This window comes from Schistocerca nitens, chromosome 2 (genome assembly GCF_023898315.1).
Source record: "Schistocerca nitens isolate TAMUIC-IGC-003100 chromosome 2, iqSchNite1.1, whole genome shotgun sequence".
Classification (NCBI taxonomy): Eukaryota; Metazoa; Arthropoda; class Insecta; order Orthoptera; family Acrididae; genus Schistocerca; species Schistocerca nitens.
The window spans coordinates 496,718,175-496,742,396 of NC_064615.1; the positions used below are offsets into that span (position 1 = coordinate 496,718,175).

General features: G+C 44.8%; 1 protein-coding gene across 1 annotated transcript in view; it reads right to left on the reverse strand.

The window, feature by feature from the left end:
• Window positions 1-23,685, reverse strand: part of LOC126236461 (endoribonuclease ZC3H12A) — a 63,722-nt gene extending 40,037 nt beyond the window's left edge. Inside the window, exon 1 of the mRNA XM_049945779.1 lies at window positions 23,471-23,685. Coding sequence (XP_049801736.1) covers window positions 23,471-23,500 — 30 coding nt within the window. The 5' untranslated portion in view covers window positions 23,501-23,685. The remainder of the gene's footprint in view (window positions 1-23,470) is intronic.
• Window positions 23,686-24,222: the final 537 nt, after the last annotated feature.

Here is a 24,222-nt window from a genome sequence, read left to right on the forward strand (position 1 = left end):
GGATATTGAGGAGGCGTGCTCTCCGACATGCCACGACCATCATTTATGGCCCAAAACTAGTAGTTTTGAAATCACTCATTTACTGTAGCGGAAAGTTACAGTTGAATCCTAAATAAAGTAGCTGGAACGCAAGTATTATGAAATACGACGAAACTAGAGAAACAGCTCGTGCAACGGAGTTCAGTTGCTGCAGCTCCAGAATGAGGGTTCCGTATGATCTAAATATTTATTGAGTATGGTTCAGTATCGAGAAAGAGAAGGGAATTAGGTAAAATTTAATAGAGGCTACAGCCAAGGAAGAGATTAATTTGGAGGACGTGGAAAGAGGAGGAGGAGGAGGAGGAGGAGGAGGAGGAGTGTAAAAGGTATTAACGGCAGATCCAAAGGAAAGGGAGTGGCGTGGGAAAGGATGAAATACATTTTCCACGTGTAAATGCCGCTTAATCACAATATCTGGATTCAAAAGACTATGGCACGTGACGGGTAGTGTATATTTTACTTATTCTTTATTTGCTTTTATTTATTTTTTTACGAAGTGTTTTTCTCAGTGATACTGCTATGGGTGATCAAGGTTGCTGTGTACGAACTTTTAGGCCGTCATATGCTGACAATTATTTTTATTTCTTTGTCATAAAGTTTTTCGCTTTTTTAGGGAACTTTCATGCTGACGTACGTGTAACTACTTTTTCGAGGGTTAGGTGCATAGCAGAAATTAAGCTGGCAACACTGCCGTCAGTTAAGTTCTGCCATTTTGAAAGACGCAACCATGGTGAGGAACTCCAGCACTTAATTTGCGACATGTTTCACTGCACCGTACATTATTTCCAGTAAGATTAGCTTTTATGAATGGTTTGTATTTACAGATTGTCACAATTCATTGATACAAAACTTTCAGTACCTGATTCATCCTTTCGGACCCATACTGAAGTTTAACATTTTGCCGCCCTACTTCGCCGTCGCCCCCCCCCCCCCCTCCCCCATTTTCCCTAGAGCCTAGAAGAAGACGGATTTTATGCATCAGAAATAAGATGTTTTTAGGCTTCTCCTAATGACAAAATTGTCGCGTTGCTCTGGACTGTATTAAGGAAGGCTAGGGTTTAAAGCCCCGTGGATGGCGAGGTAACCTGAGACGGAGCACATGATGGGAGTGGGTAGGCTAGGGGAGGAAATACGCCGTGTTTATCAGAGAAACCATTGCAATATACTGCCTTTAGCGAGTTAGAGAAACCCTGCAAAATTTTAATCTGCATGGCCAGACGGACATCTGAACCTCCGTCCTTCCAAAAGGAAGCTCTGTATGTTCAGCTATTTTGTCAGCAGTTGAAAAATGGTCTCTTGTAACTGACTTCTGATTACTGACAAGAAAGCAGCGTCGAACCACATCCAATACAATAGTGTCCAGACCAAAGTGAAACATTACAGTCAGCCGTCGCTTTGATGCCTGCTTTACAATTTACTGCAAAGGCAAATAATTAAAACCGTTTTAATTTCTTCCTAACTCCCTATTCTTTCCCATACCCTTCGAAATCAAAATGAAGCTGTGTACAGAGGATCGGAGATGAGTCATTTGAAGGAACCGTAATGCTCTACTTACTGCTTCGCCTGAGGCGCAGAGTAACTATGAATATTGATTGCTGTGACATAACGTAATCGGCTCCTCTGTGTCTCCAGGTAATTAACAACAGCGGACACAACTGTCACACAAAGGTCGACAAGGTCTTATCCAATCAGTCGACGGTGGGATAATGTGCAGAAGTGCTCCCGGATGCACCGGCACCACACGCGGATGATAAACACATCTAACGCGACATCGAAGCCGATAGCGAGGCGTATCCGCCTCGACACGTGAGGCTGTTGCGCAGCATTGATCGCTGGTTCGCACCGGGAAAATCACGTGCAAATCACCGACAGTTACATCATAACAGTCCCCGTCCCCTCCATCAAACCCGTTGGTTCAACGGGTGACGCGACGTCTTGACAGTGTGAAGTGTTGGTAACTCCAGCATAACTCCCAACAACACTGAGCAAGATCTATTTGTGACGTACTTGCAAAATACAAACAGAAAAGGAGACTTCAGTGACGAAACCCTTCCGGACAATCTACGTTATTCTGTGGCGACGTAATGAGCTTCACATAAGGTGAACTGCGCCCCAGTCCCGACATTATACGAAGTGACATAATCTGGGGCAAAGGTACAGGGTGACAAATATTGAACTACATGAAATAAAATCGTCATAACTTCTGAACGGTTGGCTTTAGAACGTTCAAACTGCACGATTACCTGCGGGGTATGATGGCAATTGGTACGCGCATGGTGGTTTGGTTTCGTGACGAAGTCCACTTTCATTTGGATGGATTCGTCAATAACCAAAAGTGGTGCATTTGGAGGACTCAAAAAACGCATTTCGCGATAGAGAATTCTCATCACCCAGAACGGGTGACTCTGTGGTGTGCAATGTTCAGTCACACAATAATCGATGCGATATTCCTTGATGGTAGGGTGACTACCAACGTTACGTGAAGGTTTTGGAAGATGATTTCATTCCCATTATCCGAAGTGACCCTGATTTCGACAAGATTTAGTTAATGCTAGACGGAACTCCACCCCTTCGAAGCAGGAGATTGATTGATGTCCTGGTGGAACGCTTTGGGGACCGCGTTCTGGCTCTGCTGTACCCACTCGCATGGATCTCGATTGGCCGCCATATTCTCCGTATCTGAAGACATGTGACTCCTTTGTGTGGGGCTATATTACAGACAAGGTGTACAGCAATAACCCAAAAACCGTTGCTGAGCTGAAAACAGCCAATCAAGAGGTCATCGACAGGATGGATGTTCCGACACTTCAGCGGGTCATGCAGAATTTCGCTATTCGTCTGCGCCACACCATCGCCAGTGATGGCAGGTATACAGAACATGTCATAACCTAAATCCGAATATCTGTAGTGACGTTTACATTATGAATAAAGTGTGTGCACGCCGTAGTTCGTAACTATTTCACTTGTTTTTTCATACAGCTCAATATTTGTCACCCTGCACAGACACAGAGGCCATTCTCGTGAAGTTGAACTCCGGAAATATGCTCTTTGATGGCTTTCTAAGTCGGGAGTAGACATGCACAGACTGTTTCATCGCAGAGATGCAAGATGGTGGGTCTACCATCATCTAATCACCGTGATGGCTGCTGACAACTCATTCCTTCGCACACTCCAGTTTCTTTGTAAACTAAATTTCAGTCGTAATTGTGCTCAATTACGCAAATTACTCCCGAGTGTCAACAAAATAGACTACACGGAGTACCGCTGCAAACGTGTGGATATAGCAAGCCTTTAATACCATAGGGAGAAGACCATGTTTACACGACGACACACAGACAGTTCACAATGTCTACCTTATTATCTTGGCAAGATTCCAGTGGAGATCGTTAAGCTACGGTGGTTCCCGCGTGTTGTACTTTTGACCCAACAGAAACCCTTCATGCAACGTAAGTCGATTGCGGTTGCTGCAGAACATTAGGACTAAACAGCGCAATTATGGACATCCATACTAACATCTTGAGAGACATTCACCTGGTAAATTGTGTTAAACGACCTGATAAGGCAAAAATTTGACGAAAAAATGGTTCAAATGGCTCTGAGCACTACTGGACTTAACATCTGAGGTCATCAGTCCCCTTGAACTTAGAACTACTTAAACCTAACTAACCTAAGGACATCACACACATCCATGCCCGAGGCAGGATTCGAACCTGCGACCGTAGCGGTCGCTCGGTTACAGACTGAAGCGCCTAGAACCGCTCGGCCACTACGACCGGAATTTGACGAAAACCCACACTCAACGCCTCTTACTTATATGCCACCCCTTCCCCAACATTCACGCCGATTACTCTAATTAGTGAGACTATTTGAATATCGTATTGCTGTTGTTGAGTTGTTTCTTAACTATGTTTTTATATAAACTTTACATTAAACTTATGCGTCTCAGAGTAGAGTGCAAGACACCAGCCAACATGCTGGAGTACTCAAGCGACACACAAGAACTGATGGGTCTTCTCCCTCTGAGAGGAAGTGATTCATCATACGGGAATGTGTTGCCATCTGCAGCGAATCACTGTACGTATAACCGCTGGCTTCACAAGCCGTGTCTTCTGGTATTTCATCCCAAGTCGCTTAGCTGTAATCAGTTAAGTCCCTCTGCGCTGTAGTGACTGCGAGGGAGAAGGTAGCATTTTTTCTTCACGCTGCTTTCCCGGCACTGGTCTTTTTGGGCTGGTTCGTGTTTATCACATTTCGAAAAATTGCTCTTCTTACAACTTCGACTACTGCAGTGCACGAAAAATGACAATAGAAATCAAGAAAGACTGGAACAGCTGTCACGCGGCGTCTGCATTTACATCATCCGCGGACAACTCTTGACGGACCGACAAGACAGCTACCGGCGAAAGCTCGTTTCAGCCCCTTCTATGCGATCGACTTTCGTGTCTCAGTTGACTACTCGAGACAAGTGAGACTACTGCAGCGCCCCTGGCGTCTTATTTCTGTAATGATTCTCGTATGTTTGGAGGTACTGTTTTCGTTTACATTTCAACACCAGAACTGCGTGTGTTGTGGAAGCTCCCTGTCGTGCAGTTTTGAAATCTTAACAGAGAAAGTGAGGTGGTGAGGGATTATACTTTTCACGAAAAAAATATTAGTGCAGTAGCAAAATCTTGGAATAACAGAGCTTATCAAGGTCACAACAGAGTTTATTGTGGAAATACTTGTCAAAGATAGTGCGATAAATTCTTTAAACTTCTGAAAACTGAAAGAATAGGCAAAGGGCCATCCAAACATTTCGAAACGTACGTGTACACATTTATTCACTTGAGAAAATATATATATTTTGAAAGAGCAAACACAGAAACAATATTCAGAACGCAGTAAATAGCGACTTTTTGCTTTATCCTTTCTATCTTGTTTTCTTGCTAAGTGTCAAGTAATATCAAAAATTATTTTTCTCGTCAAATAACTTTAACCTTATCACGGCTAAAATAATTTTCATTAAAACAGTTTATCTATCTATGTCCTTATTTCTGCCTAGTCCGCGGTGGTCGTGCGGTTCTAGGCGCTACAGTCCGGAACCGCGGGGCTGCTACGGTCGCAGGTTCGAATCCTGCCTCGGGCATGGATGTGTGTGATGTCCTTAGGTTAATTAGGTTTAAGTAGTGCTAAGTTCTAGGGGACTGATGACCCCAGAAGTTAAGTCGCATACGGCTCAGAGCCATTTGAACCATTTTTTTCTGCATAGTGTACGCCTTTTCTTTGAAATACGTAAATAACTTTTTGGTTTCAGTTATTTCGTCCATCTTGTAAGGCAACACTAGTAAGAAAAAATACCAGAACCTTCTGTAACTTCTCGACGCATCACGGTAACACAGCAAACAACGCAACAAAGATTAAGGAGACACGAAAGCACAAAATCCATTACTGTACTAACAAGGGAACCTCCCAATCGCACCCCCCTCAGATTTAGTTTTAAGTTGGCACAGTGGATAGGCCTTGAAAAACTGAACACAGATCAATGGAGAAAACAAGAAGAAGTTGTGTGGAACTACGAAAAAAATTAGTAAAATATACAAACTGAGTAGTCCATGTGCAAGATAGGCAACATCAAGGAAAATGTGAGCTCAGGAGCGCCGTGGTCCCGTGCTTAGCGTGAGTAGCTGCGGAACGAGAGGTCCCAGGTTCAAGTCTTCCTTCAACTGAAAATTTTACTTTCTTTATCTTCGCAAAGTTATGATCTGTCCGTTCGTTCATTGACGTTTCTGTTCACTGTAATAAGTTTAGTGTCTGTGTTTTGCGACCGCACCGCAAAACCGTGCGATTAGTAGACGAAAGGACGTGCCTCTCCAATGGGAACCGAAAACATTTGATCGCAAGGTCATAGGTCAACCGATTCCTCCGCAGGAAAACACGTCTGATATATTCTATACGACACTGGTGATGGCATGTGCGTCACATGACAGGAATATGTTGTCGACCCACCTAACTTGTACACTTGGCGAATGGGCAAAAAGATTCTTCTACCTTGCCCGATTTAGGTTTTCTTGTGGATGTGATAATCACTCCCAAAAAAGTGATGAAAACATAAGAGTTTGTCACATAAACTGAAAATAAAAAATTAAACTTTTCACTCGAGGGAAGACTTGAACCTAGAACCTCTCGTTCCGTAGCTGCTCTCGCTAACCACGGGACCACGGCGCTCCTTCACTGACAGTGTCCTTGATGTTGCCTATCTTAGCATGGACTACTCATTTTGTATATTTTACTAATTTTTTTCATAGTTCCACACAACTTCTTCCTGTTTTCTCGATTGATCTGTGTTCAGTTTTTCAAGGCCTATCGACTGTGCCAACTTAAAACTGAATCTGAGGGGGGTGCGATGGGTAGGTTCCCTTGTAAGAGTAAGATAGGCCAGAAGAGATTAACTTTCGATTGTGTTCAGACGCTGCCATAGTGCCCTGTTTCTGCGCGTGCGCAGGGCACGGAAAATTTAGGACTCCACTCTCGGCACGATCTATAGAACATTGACGTCGTACACACACTGGTGTCGTGGTTGGTTGCTGATTTATACGCAGGCACGAAAGGTGCAGACACACACACACACACACACACACACACACACACACACACACAGAGAGAGAGAGAGAGAGAGAGAGAGAGAGAGAGAGAGAGAGAGAGAGACTGACTCTTAGCATCTGATCAATCAGTTTAGCTCAAAGATGAATGACAGTGATCCGTCGTTTACAGAAAGGGTCTCTTGACTTTCATTTACGAGATTGCTGGGAGGAACTCTTTTAAAAGTATCTCGGCCGATTTCATGCAACATTTTGTCTGCCATCCGAGGTCCGCCGTAGCCGACAGGGCGTTAATTCTAATCTTAGTCCTGGCGAGACCACCAAGCACTTTACTTTAAAGCTCACTATGAAAATCACGCAGATTGCGGCTCTGGGTGCAAATTTTAAACTACAAACCCACGGATTGGAGGTTCGTCCCCAGTTGGACGAGCTTCTTTTTCTGCTGCTTTATCTAACCTCTGTCAATGCTGGGTTGCTGTGTAGTTGGTATCCCATATTAAACTGTGTTCGCCACCCCTGCTTTGGTGGCGGACGAGGTTCGGCTACCACACGCAGAGGGCGACTGCGCTGCAGAGGGCAGCTTTCGCTCGGGCGGCTGCCTCGGTTATGAATGCGGCGACTGCATTGGCCGCTAGCCTGAGGACGCGACATTCCAGAAGAGAAACTCGCGTGTGCGAGCCACGGCCACGTGTGGCGGCGGCCGCGCGGGGGACGGACAGAGGCTGCGGCTGCGCCAAGGCTGGGAGCGGAGCGTCTCGGCCGGCTGCTCTGCCCTGCTCTGCTCTTCACAGCCGGAGCGCACTGGGGAGTCGCTTTCTTCCCTACACCGTGGCTCTATCCAAAACAGGCAGGTTTCTGGTGGGAGAGGATGCCATACTCCCATACTTCGCCCTTCCTCGATATATTTTGCTTTCACTTCCACTTGTAACGCACCGTACCACAATTTCCTAGGATTTAATAACAACTAGCTTACATCACTGCTCGGTGCACAGCTTCCAAAATAATAATTTACACTATGTGACGCTACACGGCCCTTTTCAATACGAAAAATCTCGTCGTCGTTTACTGTTAACTTAGCATCTTGCCAATACTAGCGTTACGTGATATTTGTTCACTTAATGCAGCCGTTGGGCAAAATAAAAAGTCACTGTTTTAAAATATGTAACTTTATTCCTGTTAAGTGGTCACATCCACATTCCAGCGCTGCCCAAACGGTAAGGACGCCAAGCAACACGTGCCACCGCCCCATCACTACTTGCGCTGCCTCCGCCACATTCCGTCACACAAAGTAGTCCGTCCGAAAATAACAAAGATTTCTGCAACTTTCCCACATTCTGGAATTCTGAAATTATTTTCTATCGCTAAATGTCGCTGTTCTTGAGCAAGTGTAACTACTGTATTTTAATTCTACGGGAAATTCTTGTAATAAATATGGCGCATGGATACATTATGTAGGCATACTGATTTCCTGAGAAAATAACCAACACGTGGAAATAGTATCTTTGCATTATTGCAAAGAGCCTCTGTGATGTGTGCCACAGACCATCGTAATGTTGTGTAACTACCATTATAGGTATTTCACTTAGAACTTCGGCTATGACCACGTGTCTTGCAGCCGGCCGGAGTGGCCGTGCGGTTCTAGGCGCTACAGTCTGGAACCGAGCGACCGCTACGGTCGCAGGTTCGAATCCTGCTTCGGGCATGGATGTGTGTGATGTCCTTAGGTTAGCTAGGTTTAATTAGTTCTAAGTTCTAGGCGACTGATGACCTCAGAAGTTAAGTCCAGTAGTGCTCAGAGCCATTTGAACCATTTTGAACCACGTGTCTTGCAGACTATGCTTACGCGAGCTTGAAAATGAAAGCTGTTTGTTTCTGTCGTTTCCGCCTGTGGTCAGGAAAATCATTTCTTCTCTTGTTTTCTTCCCTTAAAGTAGAAGCATTTTCTGTCTTGCCTTGCTTAGCGTCCTGTATTTCGTTGATTCTACCTGTGGACTCACGAACCATGTTGCACTTGTTGTTGAAGACAGGGACGACCAGTCTGTAAAAGTGTGCCTTCACTTGCCGAGAACGCTCTCTTCAGCTCGTCACCCCGTAAGTCCATCCTCTCAAACATCAAACGAACAAGTCTAAAGAGCCCTGTGTTAAACATAGCTTCTAATTTTCTAGAACTGCTTGCCTCATTCAAACTACACGTAAAAATATAAACTCTTAGTAAAATATACTCATTTATAGCGATTTTCGTCACAGAAAACTGAAGCAAAACACCAGAAACTGCAGAACGGAAACATACACATACAGTAAGGTAGGTAACACTTTAATGTCTTGCTGACATTTTGTCAACGGATTACAATGGCTGAAGAAAGTGGCATCGCCTTTTTAACGAACCATTCCACCATTCTCCACCTGACCCAATATTCCGGAATCACTACGAAGCTGATGGCAGAGTACAGCTTTTGCGGTATCCGCCAGACATCGCGGTGCCACACCAAAGTCGGCAACGCATATCGATGCCACAAACATCAGGCAAGATTCGCTGAAATCCGCAACAACCAATGGGAGGACTCCAGAAGACGTCGTCTCCCTCAGAGCATACCAGCGCTCTCGCGTTTAGGTGAATATAGTGTCGAGCATGCAAGAGCTCGGCCCCAGTTCGAGACCTCACCTACAGCAGTCAGCCTCATCGTGTAGGGCAGTGACAGTTACGAGAGTAGTTTCGTCTGCCGACAACAGCTTTTATTGCGTAATACAGTGCTTGACGAAAAAAAAGTGAAGTAACCGGTGTTACTCGCGTCGCCACACTGAAGGGAGCCGTGGGGTATGACTTCGTGTCACGGTTGGTAGTGATTAAGGGAAATGACGGCATAACGGTGCGCCACAGACATCCTGTGTCCTCACGTGTTCTTTTATACGACAATGTGAAGGTGCCATTTTTCAATGGGATAATGCTCGTCCACACATGGGGAAGGGTCTCTACGAAGTGTCTGCGTGATGACAACTCTGTCCGAGTGCCAATACCCAGGAAAACAAGCACAACTGCTGTGGGCCATCTCGCCTCAGGGGAAGACAACGACCGTGACACGCTGCACAGCCAACATCCAGGCTAGATGAGTAGACTCACACTGCCAAGTTCGTTGTAATTACTGAAACATCACACACCCTTTCAACCTGTAAAGTTTCATTTCGTTTCCTCCTCCCCTTCTTAATGGTTCACTTTTTTTGTCAGGCAGTGTATATTAAGCTTCTTCCAATTCCATTTGGGAATGGAGTGTGGGAAACAGGACGTCTTGTGTTTTTCTGTGGTATCAGTCGTAAGTCTAACTTTATTAACTTATCTCCAAAGGTTTTGTACTAAGGTAGTGATGAATATCCATGGTTTCCACCTTTAAGCCATTTTCCAGATATATTTTTTCGGCATTTATTTTATATTCTATAGCCAATTAAATATGCGTCATCCTTCGTTGTATACGCTTGAGGTTCCTGTTTAGGCCGACACAATGTGAACACCACGAGAGAAATATTCCACTATTGATCGCTCAATTTTATTACAAGTAACCTCTTTTCTAGACGAACCGCAGTTTCCCACTATACTACAAATTAGTCTGTTGTTTACTTCTGACAGACTTCAGGTACCCATCAATCCTTGGTCAGGAAAATATTTTGCGACTAATGGGAACTGTGGATCATTAATCGTGTACTCAAAGGCTACTTAACCGACTTACGATTTAGATCATTCCCCGTAAACCTTAATCAGGATGACCGCATACGGAGCAAGAATCCAGTCTTTGCAACCACTGCGCCACCTCGTCTCTTACCAATAAATATAAGTGGATTACAAGACAGTCTACCACAATCAGTGAGATATGAGGATGATCTTGCAAATAATTCTATAAAAAAAAGGTTATTTTCGTTAGAAACGTTCTTATGTATGTGAACATGAGTAGTAAACTGCAGCACTAAACTGCTCTGCCTCCCACGGTGCGTTACTGACGTTCCTCACTTCTTAAATTAGGCATCTCTATACATACACACTAACGCCCAACTGTCACATTTCGGTTGGCTACAACGCAGAAAATCTGAAAGAATTAATGGAGTGAAAAAATATTTCGTGCAAGTGTAAATGCACGAAGCAGCAACACTGAACTACTGAGTGCATTAGTAGAAAATGACAAACGCAAGGGATCTGCGATGCTCTGTGTGATTGACTAGCGCGCCTTTGGGAGAGATGAAGCAGCTGGTCTTCTCTCGTGTACCTCAGATGCGTTCCGAACAGCGTGTTGCCAAACTATGGTGCACCGAAATATGTGAGAATTGGGACACAGATCCCCGTCTGCTGTGGGCGCTGGCAGCCGGATGTGCTCGGCAGGTAGTCGGCAACGTTCTACACCTCCTACTCCCCCCTCCCTCCCGCCCCCCACCCCCACACACACACCTATAAAAAAAGCATATCCTAGATGCCTCTATAGGGCTTCCACGAAAGTAGGACAAGAATTCATTAGGGAAAGAAGCAGGTACCAGATGCAGTTCCTGCTTTTATAACAGTTTTAACATCACCACAGCGTTAGAGGCTTCTGTTCTTCCTATATCTACGCTCGACAGCTAACGAGTCTATTGTGGCACCTTAGGCAAGAAGCTATGATATTGAAAGAAGCCTTTGCTTTTCCAAATGTGCTAGCCAAGGAGATTTCTATGATCCATGCACCAAACGGTTGCCAATATCCAGCTTCAAAAAGGAGGTACTGGAACGAGACAGAAACACTCACAGCCTGGTGTCCTTGTACTGCCAGACTATCATACTGTCAGCAGATTTTCTCCTGCCACATTCAGACGGGATCTGTTGAAGCATGGGATTCTCCATTAAGCCTCTTTTACACGAGCGACATTTTTGTCTCACACGACCACTCCTATCAAGTGAGTCTGCCGCAGCGGCGCCCCCTGCCCCATCTCCACGGTCGTGTTACTCAAACCGAGCCACCCTCCTAACGAGTGGTCATCTTTGCTGGGACGTAGGCATTAGGAGTGATTTGAAATGGAATGACCATATAAAGTTGATCATCGGTAAAGCAGATGCCAGACAGATTCATTGGAAGAATCCTAAGGAAATGCAATCCGAAAACAAAGGAAGTAGGTTACAGCACACTTGTTCGCCCACTGCTTGAATATTGCTCACCAGTGTGGGACTCGTACCAGATAGGGTTGATAGAAGACATAGAGAAGATCCAACGTGGAGCAGCGCGCTTCGTTACAGGATCATTTGGTAATCACGAGAGCGTTACGGATATGACAGATAAACTCCAGTGGAAGACTCTGCAAGAGAGACGCTCAGTAGCTCGGTACGGGCTTTTCTTGAAGTTTCGGGAACATACCTTCACCGACGAGTTAAGCAGTATATTGCTCCCTCCTACGTATATCTCGCGAAGAGACCATGAGGATAAAATCAGAGAGATTAGAGCCCACACAGAGGCATACCGACAATCTTTATTTCCACGAACAATACGAGACTGGTATAGAAGGGAGAACCGATTGAGGTACTCAAAGTACCCTCCGCCACTCACCGTTAGGTGGCTTGTGGAGTATGGATGTAGATGTAGAAAATTGCGTGTGTAGTGTCTGCTGCCTGCTTTCAAATTTCGGTTAAGAGGGACCGTCCTTATAAAAATTGGAATAGGAACATCATTAAGCTAGAAGCTCCACTGCAAAATCTTCCACACTGTTGGAAACTGAAAGAACAGGAAAAGTGTGTTACGAACATTACAAAAAGTATTTGCTCAAGAAAATACATACAAGCTACCCATCAAACCACATTTAAAAATAATATATTGCGCTTTCTTACTTCATTTATCTTTTGTGTCTTGTACTTGTCCTAGGAGTCAAATAACATCTAAAATTACTTTTCTCGTTCAATACTTTTTCCTTGCTGAAGCTATTTTTATTAAAAAAGGTTCATCTGTTTACCTTTTTCATGCACGGTGTAGTATTACTCTTTGTTCACGTAGTGTACAAATTAAATCCTTTCAGCTTTCAGACGTATGATCTGTATTGTTAAGAATACTAATAGGAAAAATATGAAGTCTCCTAGATTTACGCCTAAAATATTCCGCAAGCCAACACACGTTGCATGGCAGTCTTGGTTGTCACGAAAACAAATTAAAAAATAAAATTAAAATCAAGAAGGAATCGAAGCATGACATCCATTACTGTGACACGAGTGAGTGTGGAGAGAATAGGTTGACGTCTGACGTTAGCAATAGTTCCCTGTCGCTGCTTACGCGCAGCCTGCAGCATATTCGCGATTTTACGTCAGCACAGTCTTACCCACTTGCGACGCGTTTGGCGGTGATTTACACGCACAAGTGTTACGCGCAGCTTCCACTAATGGTGGACTTCGACGAGATAGTCGTGTAAAACGGTCCTCAGCGCGCAGTGTGTCGCTGGGAACGGCGCGGAGAGAATGACTCAGTTGGCTCACGTTATATTTTGCCAACGAAAGAAATGGCATTTCGTGCTAGGCAAAGCCGTCCTCCCACGAGGCGAGGCAGCTAACGTTGACGCGGATGGGACGTTTGTTCTCACGATAGATAGGGCCGCCGGATCAGGGGACGAGCCGGTGAGTGTGATCTGCGTACTCCAGCGGCCGCTGACGGCTTCATTTGCCTCGCAAACCATACAGTCTCTTTGTGAAACTGAACTCGTGTAAAATAATTGCATTAACTCTATTGGCGATTGTCGAAGAAGAGCGGAGACAGATTCTGGATTCATCGATGGCTTCAACAGCGAATTGCTTCTAGAGGAACACTATATAACGCTCTGCAACGATCTGACATACATACTAGTAGAAGTTATTCGTTAACTCAATTGCACTTTAACCCCATTTTCAGTTTTGAATTCAATATACTTGAGGTATAGTGTCCAACGTCAGTTTGCGCATGCATAATATACATGTTCTCGAAGTTCCATGGACTATCGAGATTCTGAAACAACGTTACTTCATCACATAAATTTGAAGATCTAGATTCGTTTCGTAATTTCATTCAAATGGAAGAAGAGACTTCTTCGAAGTTGCTCACCGTCACTGAAAAACCGGCAGTCGCGTTAAGATTTCTGGCCACTGGGGAAACATTCCAGTCGTTGGCTGTTCCAACAAGAATTGCAGCAAATACATTATTTCGTAGTAAGTAACATTGAATTTTGAAGTAATACTTCTATTAAATGAACAAGAAAGACCAAGAATCTTTTAGAAAACGAAAGGTGAGAAAAGTATTTGGAAGAATGTGGACGCGAACACACTACTGCATTCACAACGTTCGACCCCACGACGCCGACAACTGCGCTACAGCGTCGACACAGCACGGAAGCATCTGTGTATGGTATACAGGGGCTAAAAAGTATCTATAAATACACTCCTGGAAATTGAAATAAGAACACCGTGAATTCATTGTCCCAGGAAGGGGAAACTTTATTGACACATTCCTGGGGTCAGATACATCACATGATCACACTGACAGAACCACAGGCACATAGACACAGGCAACAGAGCATGCACAATGTCGGCACTAGTACAGTGTATATCCACCTTTCGCAGCAATGCAGGCTGCTATTCTCCCATGGAGACGATCGTAGAGATGCTGGATGTAGTCCTGTGGAACGGCTTGCCATGCCATTTCCACCTGGCGCCTCAGTTGGACCAGCGTTCGTGCTGGACGTGCAGACCGCGTGAGACGACGCTTCATCCAGTCCCAAACATGCTCAATGGGGGACAGATCCGGAGATCTTGCTGGCCAGGGTAGTTGACTTACACCTTCTAGAGTACGTTGGGTGGCACGGGATACATGCGGACGTGCATTGTCCTGTTGGAACAGCAAGTTCCCTTGCCGGTCTAGGAATGGTAGAACGATGGGTTCGATGACGGTTTGGATGTACCGTGCACTATTCAGTGTCCCCTCGACGATCACCAGTGGTGTACGGCCAGTGTAGGAGATCGCTCCCCACACCATGATGCCGGGCGTTGGCCCTGTGTGCCTCGGTCGTATGCAGTCCTGATTGTGGCGCGCACCTGCACGGCGCCAAACACGCATACGACCATAATTGGCACCAAGGCAGAAGCGACTCTCATCGCTGAAGACGACACGTCTTCATTCGTCCCTCCATTCACGCCTGTCGCGACACCACTGGAGGCGGGCTGCACGATGTTGGGGCGTGAGCGGAAGACGGCCTAACGGTGTGCGGGACCGTAGCCCAGCTTCATGGAGACGGTTGCGAATGGTCCTCGCCGATACCCCAGGAGCAACAGTGTCCCTAATTTGCTGGGAAGTGGCGGTGCGGTCCCCTACGGCACTGCGTAGGATCCTACGGTCTTGGCGTGCATCCGTGCGTCGCTGCGGTCCGGTCCCAGGTCGACGGGCACGTGCACCTTCCGCCGACCACTGGCGACAACATCGATGTACTGTGGAGACCTCACGCCCCACGTGTTGAGCAATTCGGCGGTACGTCCACCCGGCCTCCCGCATGCCCACTATACGCCCTCGCTCAAAGTCCGTCAACTGCACATACGGTTCACGTCCACGCTGTCGCGGCATGCTACCAGTGTTAAAGACTGCGATGGAGCTCCGTATGCCACGGCAAACTGGCTGACACTGACGGCGGCGGTACACAAATGCTGCGCAGCTAGCGCCATTCGACGGCCAACACCGCGGTTCCTGGTGTGTCCGCTGTGCCGTGCGTGTGATCATTGCTTGTACAGCCCTCTCGCAGTGTCCGGAGCAAGTATGGTGGGTCTGACACACCGGTGTCAATGTGTTCTTTTTTCCATTTCCAGGAGTGTATCATTATCTGGACATTTAAGTGGTACCAAAAAGACGCGCTTCTAACGCATCATCGTGCCGTAGCACTGAAAGGTACTCTTTCGTAGCACACGCGTTGTGACACTGAAAACATCAAATACAGACAGCTTTTACAAACCACTATGTACTTTCCTGTTACTTTATTGTAACAAATCTAAGCTAAAACGACGCGTCTTCGACAGATCAAGTGGCTGATGCTTTGAAACGGCCACGTACACCATAAGAACGAAGGCCCACCTAATACGATGTTTAAATGAGTCTCCTATGTTCTGCTTGTGATGTCGCATCTCAGTGGTTACGCTCCTCTCCTCTAATACGCAAGATCCTTTATTTCACGCTCCGCGGTGTAGTGAGACGTGGTATGCCACGCTGTGACGTCACTAGCTCCTCGTACAAGTGCCGTTTTCACGCTCCGTGAGAGGGCGGCTCTAAGGATCACGTTAAGACTGATGCACAGGAATAACGAGAGCCCATGTCCTAGATAGTTGAGGCTGAAATATCTAACGAACAGTGAGGTGTACATAGCAATACATACTACTAAAATATCTATTCCCTCACAATAATCCACAAAAAGATTTTCAAAGAATATCGTTGCGTAAAGCGTTCTTGACCAAATGCGCCATTTGAGAGAAGTCTTGTTATTCAAGGCTGTCTTAGGATAGGAGAGGGAAACAGCAAGTGGACAAATAGCAGGCACGCCATAGCAGAGCTGCGTTCAGATTCTTCGCTTGCCACTGCTCGAAAGCGAGATGGGAACGTAAAAAACAGTCTCAGGGAGAACGATTGTCGAGCTTGCATCTGGGCGACGTATCTGCTTTTAAGCCTACCAATAGGCACGGATTTGCGTCTATGTGCCTACTGCCTCGTTTAAAAACCAGCTACAGTGCTCAAATGGGGTTTAACAATCCATCACTCTTTTTGCAACGTACAGGATGCCCCAGTAGGATATACAAGGATAAGGCAGGAACGATCATTCGAAACAAAGGAAGTCTGGAAACAAGGGCTCTGCCTACCTTAAGAGCTATAAGCACTACATTTTCCATACTACGAAACATTTTCTACTGCAAGCTGCTTTTCTTATTTAGGGAGTTGGTAGTTTGGGCCAAAATAAGAAAAAAATGACCAGTAAACATGGGCTTTGAGGTGCATACCTTAAGAGCTACGGGCCCTTGTTCGTCTGTGCTACTGTGAAACATAAGCCTTCTAATGAAGTGTTCATAGCTCTCAAGCGATGTATTTTTAAGCCAATACTTAGCAGACTTTTTGTGTCGAATGATCGTTCCTGCAATATGCCCGAATATTGACCATCCCTCCTGGGACACCCTGTACAACAATGATTAGATACAAGGTACACAATGAACGCATGAATGTCCACACATTGTCACTCCGTACTCTGTGAGCGAAAAGCTCAAGACGTACGGTGACTATTATGGGCGTTTGCTCTTACAGTTGAGTTTAGTTGTCAGAACGTATACATGGCGCAAATTTTCGAGGCATTCATCAATTATTTACACGACAGCGAATTCGGAGGAAGTTACTACCAGGAATATGCCCTGTGGATTTCACCTCGTCTAGACCGGGTCATCTCAGAGATGTTAACGATCTCGGGCTTCCTTCAGGTGAGTGCCCAACACTGTAAGACAGTGCATAATGCTGAACAGGGCTCCCCACAACCAAATATCTGAAGCAGATCATTGAAGACGTAACCGGCGCGAATCTGTGCTGGCCAGTACATGTGCGTCTCAACGAAGAGGAAGAGGCAGTGACTTCCACTTTTTTCAGCATCAACAATCACTGGCCGTCTCTTCCTTCTGCTCCGGTGAACCGAAGTCTCCATTTCTGATGGGATTTTCATGATTATTTTAAACTCACAGGAAGTTGTTAGAAAAGCGTCTCGAGCCCTTAGACCGCTGTCAATCTGCTACCGAAAGGCGCTCTCTCTGTTCATGTGGTAAATTACGAATTTTATGAATGTTACGCACATAAATAATGTTTGTTTGTGCTGCAAAGCGCGATAGAAATTTTGCGGGTGCGCGTTAATTGCCTAGCTGCAGTGAAATTCACAGCAGCATTTACATGAAGCGGTGTTGAGAAATGCGTTATAGCGTATCTGGACGAGCGGTATTCGACAAGGCTGAAAGAGAGAACACCAATGATAGCGGTACCACTTGTTGCGACACTGCAAGACCGACCAACCCAAACAATGTAGTTCTGGTGAACTACGGAACCCACGTCAGCTCAGATACAGGCAAGCGTCAGATTTGCACAGACCACAACGTCAAGCCCCTGAAGTAGTGCAGCGACATTTACACAAGCTGAGCAATCCCAGTGATTAACATTATTTATGAAGAGCTATCAACCGTATTGTTCTACCCTTGATTCTAGAGAACACTAGTGTTGTCTTCAGTCCGAAGAGAAGTATGATGCTGCTCTCCACGTTATTCTAAGCCTCTTCAGTCTCCGAGTATCTGCTGTAACCGACATCTATGTATACCTGCTTTCTGTAGTCAACCCATCTATCCTTCTCCATCAGTTATCCCTCCCCCAACGCTCCCAATCGCACTCTACCTGCCATTATCAAATTTACGATTACTTCACACTCTAGGACGCAACTTATCAACCGAATCCTACATTCAGTCAAGTTGTGCCATAAACACATTTTTCTTCCAAATCATATTCAGTACCTATCTGATCTGCATTACCGACGGTTATGGCCAGGGCACTTCGCCATCCTTTCATTAATAAAGTTAAACTTCACTCTGCGACATCAAGGAAATGACAGTTTAGTGTTGGAGGGAAGTGTGTGATTCAGTAAGAAGGTTCATATGGATGTAGGCTGCAGTTTGCATTCGTTATCAGAGTTTAAGAGGCCTGCACAGGATAGACTAAAATGCAGACCTGCATCACACCAGTCTTCACACTGAAGGTCACAACAACAAACTCCATTACTGATGCAAAGATTGTGCCGATGACGAGTTAAGAAACTCAATCCCTTTCTTTAAAATATGGTTAGTGACGCCAAATAGAGGAGTGCGACAGATGCGATAACTCACATGGATTACTTCGAGCAAAATGTGGAGAACTTCCATGACGTCGCCCCCACTGAAATAGCAGACTCCGTTCCGGCGGGAGCAGCGCATATGGTCTCTCTTTCTTACGAATGAGTTCACCACGAAACTGTTTTCCACTGTTAGCAAATCGGCGTTTCCACAGCTCGTACATCACCGGTGAGAGTTGGAAATCTGCCGACGGAACTATACTCGCGGTTACGAAAACACGAGGGTATCGAAAGCGAATGTGACTGAAAACCCCACAGCTAGCGAAAACGAACTAGAATTCAACAGCGCGGTATTTATCTAATTTAACCGACATATTCTCCGTTGTAAACGACAAACAGCAATACGTTTAACGGTTATCGTTTTAATAACGGCTTCCTGTTGGCTGTAGCAAATTCAATAATTATGCTAAGTCTCGTCGTTATCGTTATTTCTGTCCGATATATTTTGGGGTAACATAAAGAATGAGCAGGTGCGCCGCAGAATCTGCGAAGTAAGAAACATGGAAAACACTGACAAGAAAGAAGAAAGAAGGGACAGAATGATAGGATATGTGTTAAGACATCAGGGAATAACTTTCAAGGTACTAGAGGGAGCTTTAGAGTGAAAAAAGTGTAGGGGAAGACAGAGACTGCAATACGTCGAACAAATAATAGTGGACGTAGGATTGGAGTGCTGCTCTGAGAAGAGTTTACCACAAGAGGAGTGGCGGGCGGCATCTAACCAGTAAGGAGGCTGATGACAAACTATTTTGGGAGGCTGAACCTTTATACAACTCAGACATTTTGGCAACTCACTCAGTTGAACATATAAAAAGGGGGCCATGGACCGGTCTCAAAATTAAAATACTAGAGACTAAATGACGCAGAACTAGGAGGAAAGGAGGGACTACTAGCAGAAAGAATTCTGGTATAGTCATTCAATGATTGCTATAACTAAATGCGGGCAAGGTTGTCCACTGAATTGTAGCTTCTGCTAGGCACGGACACCATCGAATTAGACGCCCCGAGTTCAGTTGTTACATTTGCTTGGAGACGCAGGACTGTTTTCGATGAGCCACAATGTCGAGAGGGTGGGATAAAAGTAAGCCAAAACTGTGCGTTTGCTTTTTTCGCAGCAAGAATTCAAAGGAGAAAATACAATATGAGGAACAGAAGCACTCATTTACTTTCTCCCTTGCTGTATACGCGACAGAAAAGGGAAAGAGCGATCACAAGACATTTACGAAGTACGTGCCTACCTGCTGCCATTAACTGAACAGCCAGTTGCTGAAAACTAGTGTAGCAGAAAACAAACAAAGCATCTCAACGGCTACTGGCTTTCAAACCAGAACCACAACTTTCATTGAAAGATCGTGTCGCAATGGGCTTTCAAGATGGCACTTGATATCTTTTTATCGCATTCGTATCGTTGTTGAACTGGTGCACTCCTTTGGTAGTGAGTGGCAGAATGGTAGCGGAGCAACTAGTCAGGTTTCTCACTGTGACGGAATACTTTGGCGGAAGGAAAAAAAGAGAAAGAGGAATGATGCTTATTGACAAGTCACAGATATATGTATCACTTGGAGCGATTCTCATCCGGATGCAGCTAGAGTTTCGTTGTTATTGGCCAAATGTAATCATGTGACTAAAATATGTCACAAAACTGATATCTGCAAAAACTACTCTGGTGTGTGATGAAAGGCGCCACAAACGTCAGTGTAAACGGTGACAAGTAGTAAACCGCACACCTCCCACGATCTTCAGTCTACTAGTCTACCACGGACAAGACGTTTTCGCACTTTTGTTGCAGAACAAGGAACTGATGGCTAACGCTCATCATTAAAGTTTAATAACCCACGTGAAACTGTAGGCCCTCTCAATAGGTAGGATGCTAGTTCTCTGGTTGAAGGAAAGCAAGGGGAAACCACCTCCAACAGACAATCCAGTGAAGCAATGGCTGGTCAAACCAACATGTGGTTCCACAGCCGCTTTATATTTTTAATGCGAAGAGGAAGTAAATGCCTCTTTATCTTTGCAACGCGTATTACCAACTATTTGTTAGGAACCAAAGAAATAAAATTTTAACATACTCATATCCGTCGATAGAAAGATGCTGTACAAAATAGGTTCTTTTAACCAAACTGCAGACGTCCCTGAGGAACTCCACCTGTGTTGACGAAAATGTTCGCCCTTATCAATTTGCACTCCATAAAACAATGCTACAACAATAGCAAAAAGTAACAAATGGAGGCGGCATTTTTCAACCCGGTCGTATTTACTTAGACCTCTTCATTCCAGAACTAGTTTGACTTTTTACGCCATTTTAAAATGTTTATATTTATAAGAATCACATTGCACATCTAAGTATACGCGTAACTATACTTGAATCGATCTTTTTAACTGTTTAGTTCGTCCCCAATCTCATCCTTTAATATTTTTCCCAACTGAAGTGTACCGCCTTCCAGCCACAAGCGATTATTATTATTATTATTATTATGCGCCCAACTTCGGTGTCTTTTGAAATGTGCGGTATTACAATAAGACAACTGCCGAAAAATAGGAAGGTGTACAGTAGCAAGTAGTTTCATAGTCTAATAATGAATACATGCAGGAATTATAAATCGATCCCATAGTGGCCATACGACTAAGGGATTATACGTTTTCCATTTCAAAACTATTCGGACACGGAAAAATGACGTCAAGCAAGCATAATCTCTATTGAAGACATAATCCCGCTTCCAAGACCGACAGACAAAAAAAAAGGGGGGCGGGGCTCATCAGAGAGCAGTGTCAACGTCAAAACTCTCATACCACTGAACTGCTGCTCCGAGGCAGGTATGAGATAACTGCGTGAACCGAATGGTAGAGGCAAAATGAGTCTTATATGCTGTTGGGTGGCCATCCGCAATTCCGCACCGGGCGGCACACACAGTATTACAGCGCGTCTAGCCATAGCTGCTCACTTTCGTAGTTCCAAACGCAAGGAAGCGCCAAACGGGTCCCACGGCGCTGTGCGGAACAAAGGCAGGGCACGGACGAGCAGACGCGAGGCGATTTTTTTTTCTCTGCAGCAGGCCTGGCAGCTTGCAGCGCAGGTGCCACCGAGATCCGGGTCTCTCTCTTCCCGTGCCCGGCCTGCGAGCAACAGGATACGGTACGGTACGATACGCTACGGCGCGCCACGCAGCCGGTCCCCAGGTATTAATAGCTCCCAGCCGCGCGCCTCAGACACGAGGGTGCCTCAGCCAAATATGTGTCAACCCAGACCACGCGCCTAACGTGGCGGAACAATAAAATCCAGTCAGCGGGAGGTCTGTCTGAATGTGGCATCTCACGGTTGAATAAAAGGGCTTTCATGACAAATTTTGAAGCAATGGCTTAGGCTTTAAGAGGATCTCGTTGGCAAAACTGCGGTATCTGTTTATCGCATATTCCTACAAAATTGATACCACTAGACTAACCAGAAATTTTTGTTTTTTTTTTTTTAAAAAAGGAATTTTCTGTGGTAACATTGTCTGTTTGGTTCTCTCCGGCATAGATTCGCAAAACTATATTCACGTTAGAGAAAACACGGGAACAGATATTAGTCCGCGTGCCTTGACAATCATGATTGCAGCACAGTTGCAGAATACAAATCTGTCTTCTTATCTGTCGCCGTTTGATTTTCGCACGAGTATATCGGTGCCTAACTATGTTTACAATGGAGTGATGTGTTCTGATACAACTTACCTATGCATTCTGTGAAGGACCTGAAAATTGTGTAACAACGCCAATGAAGGAAAGAATCACATAATGAAGTACAAGACATAATAAAATCATACAATACAGAAAATAATTACTATCATTTCTTCATGTAATGGATCTGCAGCCATGATAAATATTTTAAAAGAAATTTTCAATTTACAGTTGCTAGCTTTATTCAAATTATTTTGCTACGACCGTTTTCGACGTTTTCACAGTACACAGCAATACGGAAAAAGATTATTATTCCGCGTATCACTGGATTTTAATAACATTACAGTTGCAAGCTGAAAATGATGGGTTTTAAATGGTTGTATACTCAAGCGCAGCTGTTGCCTAGTTACGAAAAATGTAATTTGATGGCTAAAACCAACAATGGGAGTTATTTTAAATAATCAGCATCCATAAGCTTACATACACCTAACATGAATTAATTTTTATCTTTGCCATTATTTTAGCAGTTAAATCTGTAGTTAAAATTATAAGCGAGCTACAAAAAGGACAATCAGTTCTGTAATACAGTACATTAGTTGTATATCCCAATAAAACATCCGCTCAAGAGAACGACTCCTGAAATTTTCGAACAGAATATCACACTGCGATTCAAGGGAGTAGTAAACCAGAACATCCCTAATGCCCATAATAGTTATCCCAGTTAAGAAGGGAAGATTACTGGATTAGATAGTTAAAACCTGAATAAAATGACTGACAGGCATCTAAAATTGCCCCTTTACTGCCTACACGCCGTATCAGCAATGTATTTCAGAGTAAAATATTCTTCCCTCTTAGTTTCACTGACGGAGAGAAGTGTATAACTTCTTACTTGTCACAAGGAGAACTTGACGGATGCCCTGCCCACATTTTAAAATATGACCTTCGGCTGCTACAGCAAACAAATGTATGACGATGACTTGTGATGGGCGTGGTTGCACATTGTTAATATCCAGCATAATAGTCGCGGTAATGACAAATCACGCGATTAACTTTCTTTAAAAACTGACTTCCTACTTTCCTGTAGAATTAATTTTGCGTGAAGTACCATTGCCAAATGTATTATGATTGTAATATTTCCACTAAATCGCTGCTTCAAACATGAAAAACGTATGCACCCACTTCACTTTCATCTTTTACCTTAAAAATTCAGGACGTCAGAAGAAAAGATCATATTGAAGCACAGAAAATGCTGCACTCGCAATCAGCACAAAAATGATCAGCTGTTTCTTCGAAACTCAACTCACACTGGAATGGTTGGTCCAAATCTCCAGCATATCTCCCTTGTACGTCGTCGTGTTCTATGCCGGCGCCTCCGCAAGGGTGAAGAATGTCATCGGTGTAGCACCTGCAAGAGCGAGAAAGTATCGCGCACACTTCGCGAGTCGGGACGCTGTCGCACACCCGCTGCTTCTGCTGTTTCTGTCCCTCGCACTCCGCAGTCAATGTGTGACTGACACGCCGACTCTCCCGAGGCCGCATCCGTGCGCACGCGCCCTGCCCCGGCGGCCAATCACAGCGCCGCAATCGCATCCGGGAGTGAGTGCTGCTACCTAGCGGCGACCCGCACAGTCTCCGGACGACAGAGCACAGCAAGCGGACAGCTGATTTCTATGACGCGACTTCCGGGTCTGAAGGTCCCTCGCAGCCGCGTATAGGGCGCAACGCGCACCGGCGTCGCCATATATAGGAATCTGTGCAGATTTAATTGCAAATTTATCTTTGAAGAAATATCCCAGCTAGCAATCTCTTGTTTTCACGGATCTTTTTAATAATACTACTACTATTCCAGTTCAGGTTTTCAAACTGTTCCCTTATAATGTAAGATACAACTACAAAACAGCGACTCTCGTCAAAAGATTCAAGTTTTGCAGCGGAAATTAGAGGAACAAACAATATAAACGTCGACGTCTTCTCTTTTGAAAACTGGTATTCCGATATACTCGCAGGTGACACATACCTGACAAAAGCTTTACGCCATAATTCTGTTTTTGAAATG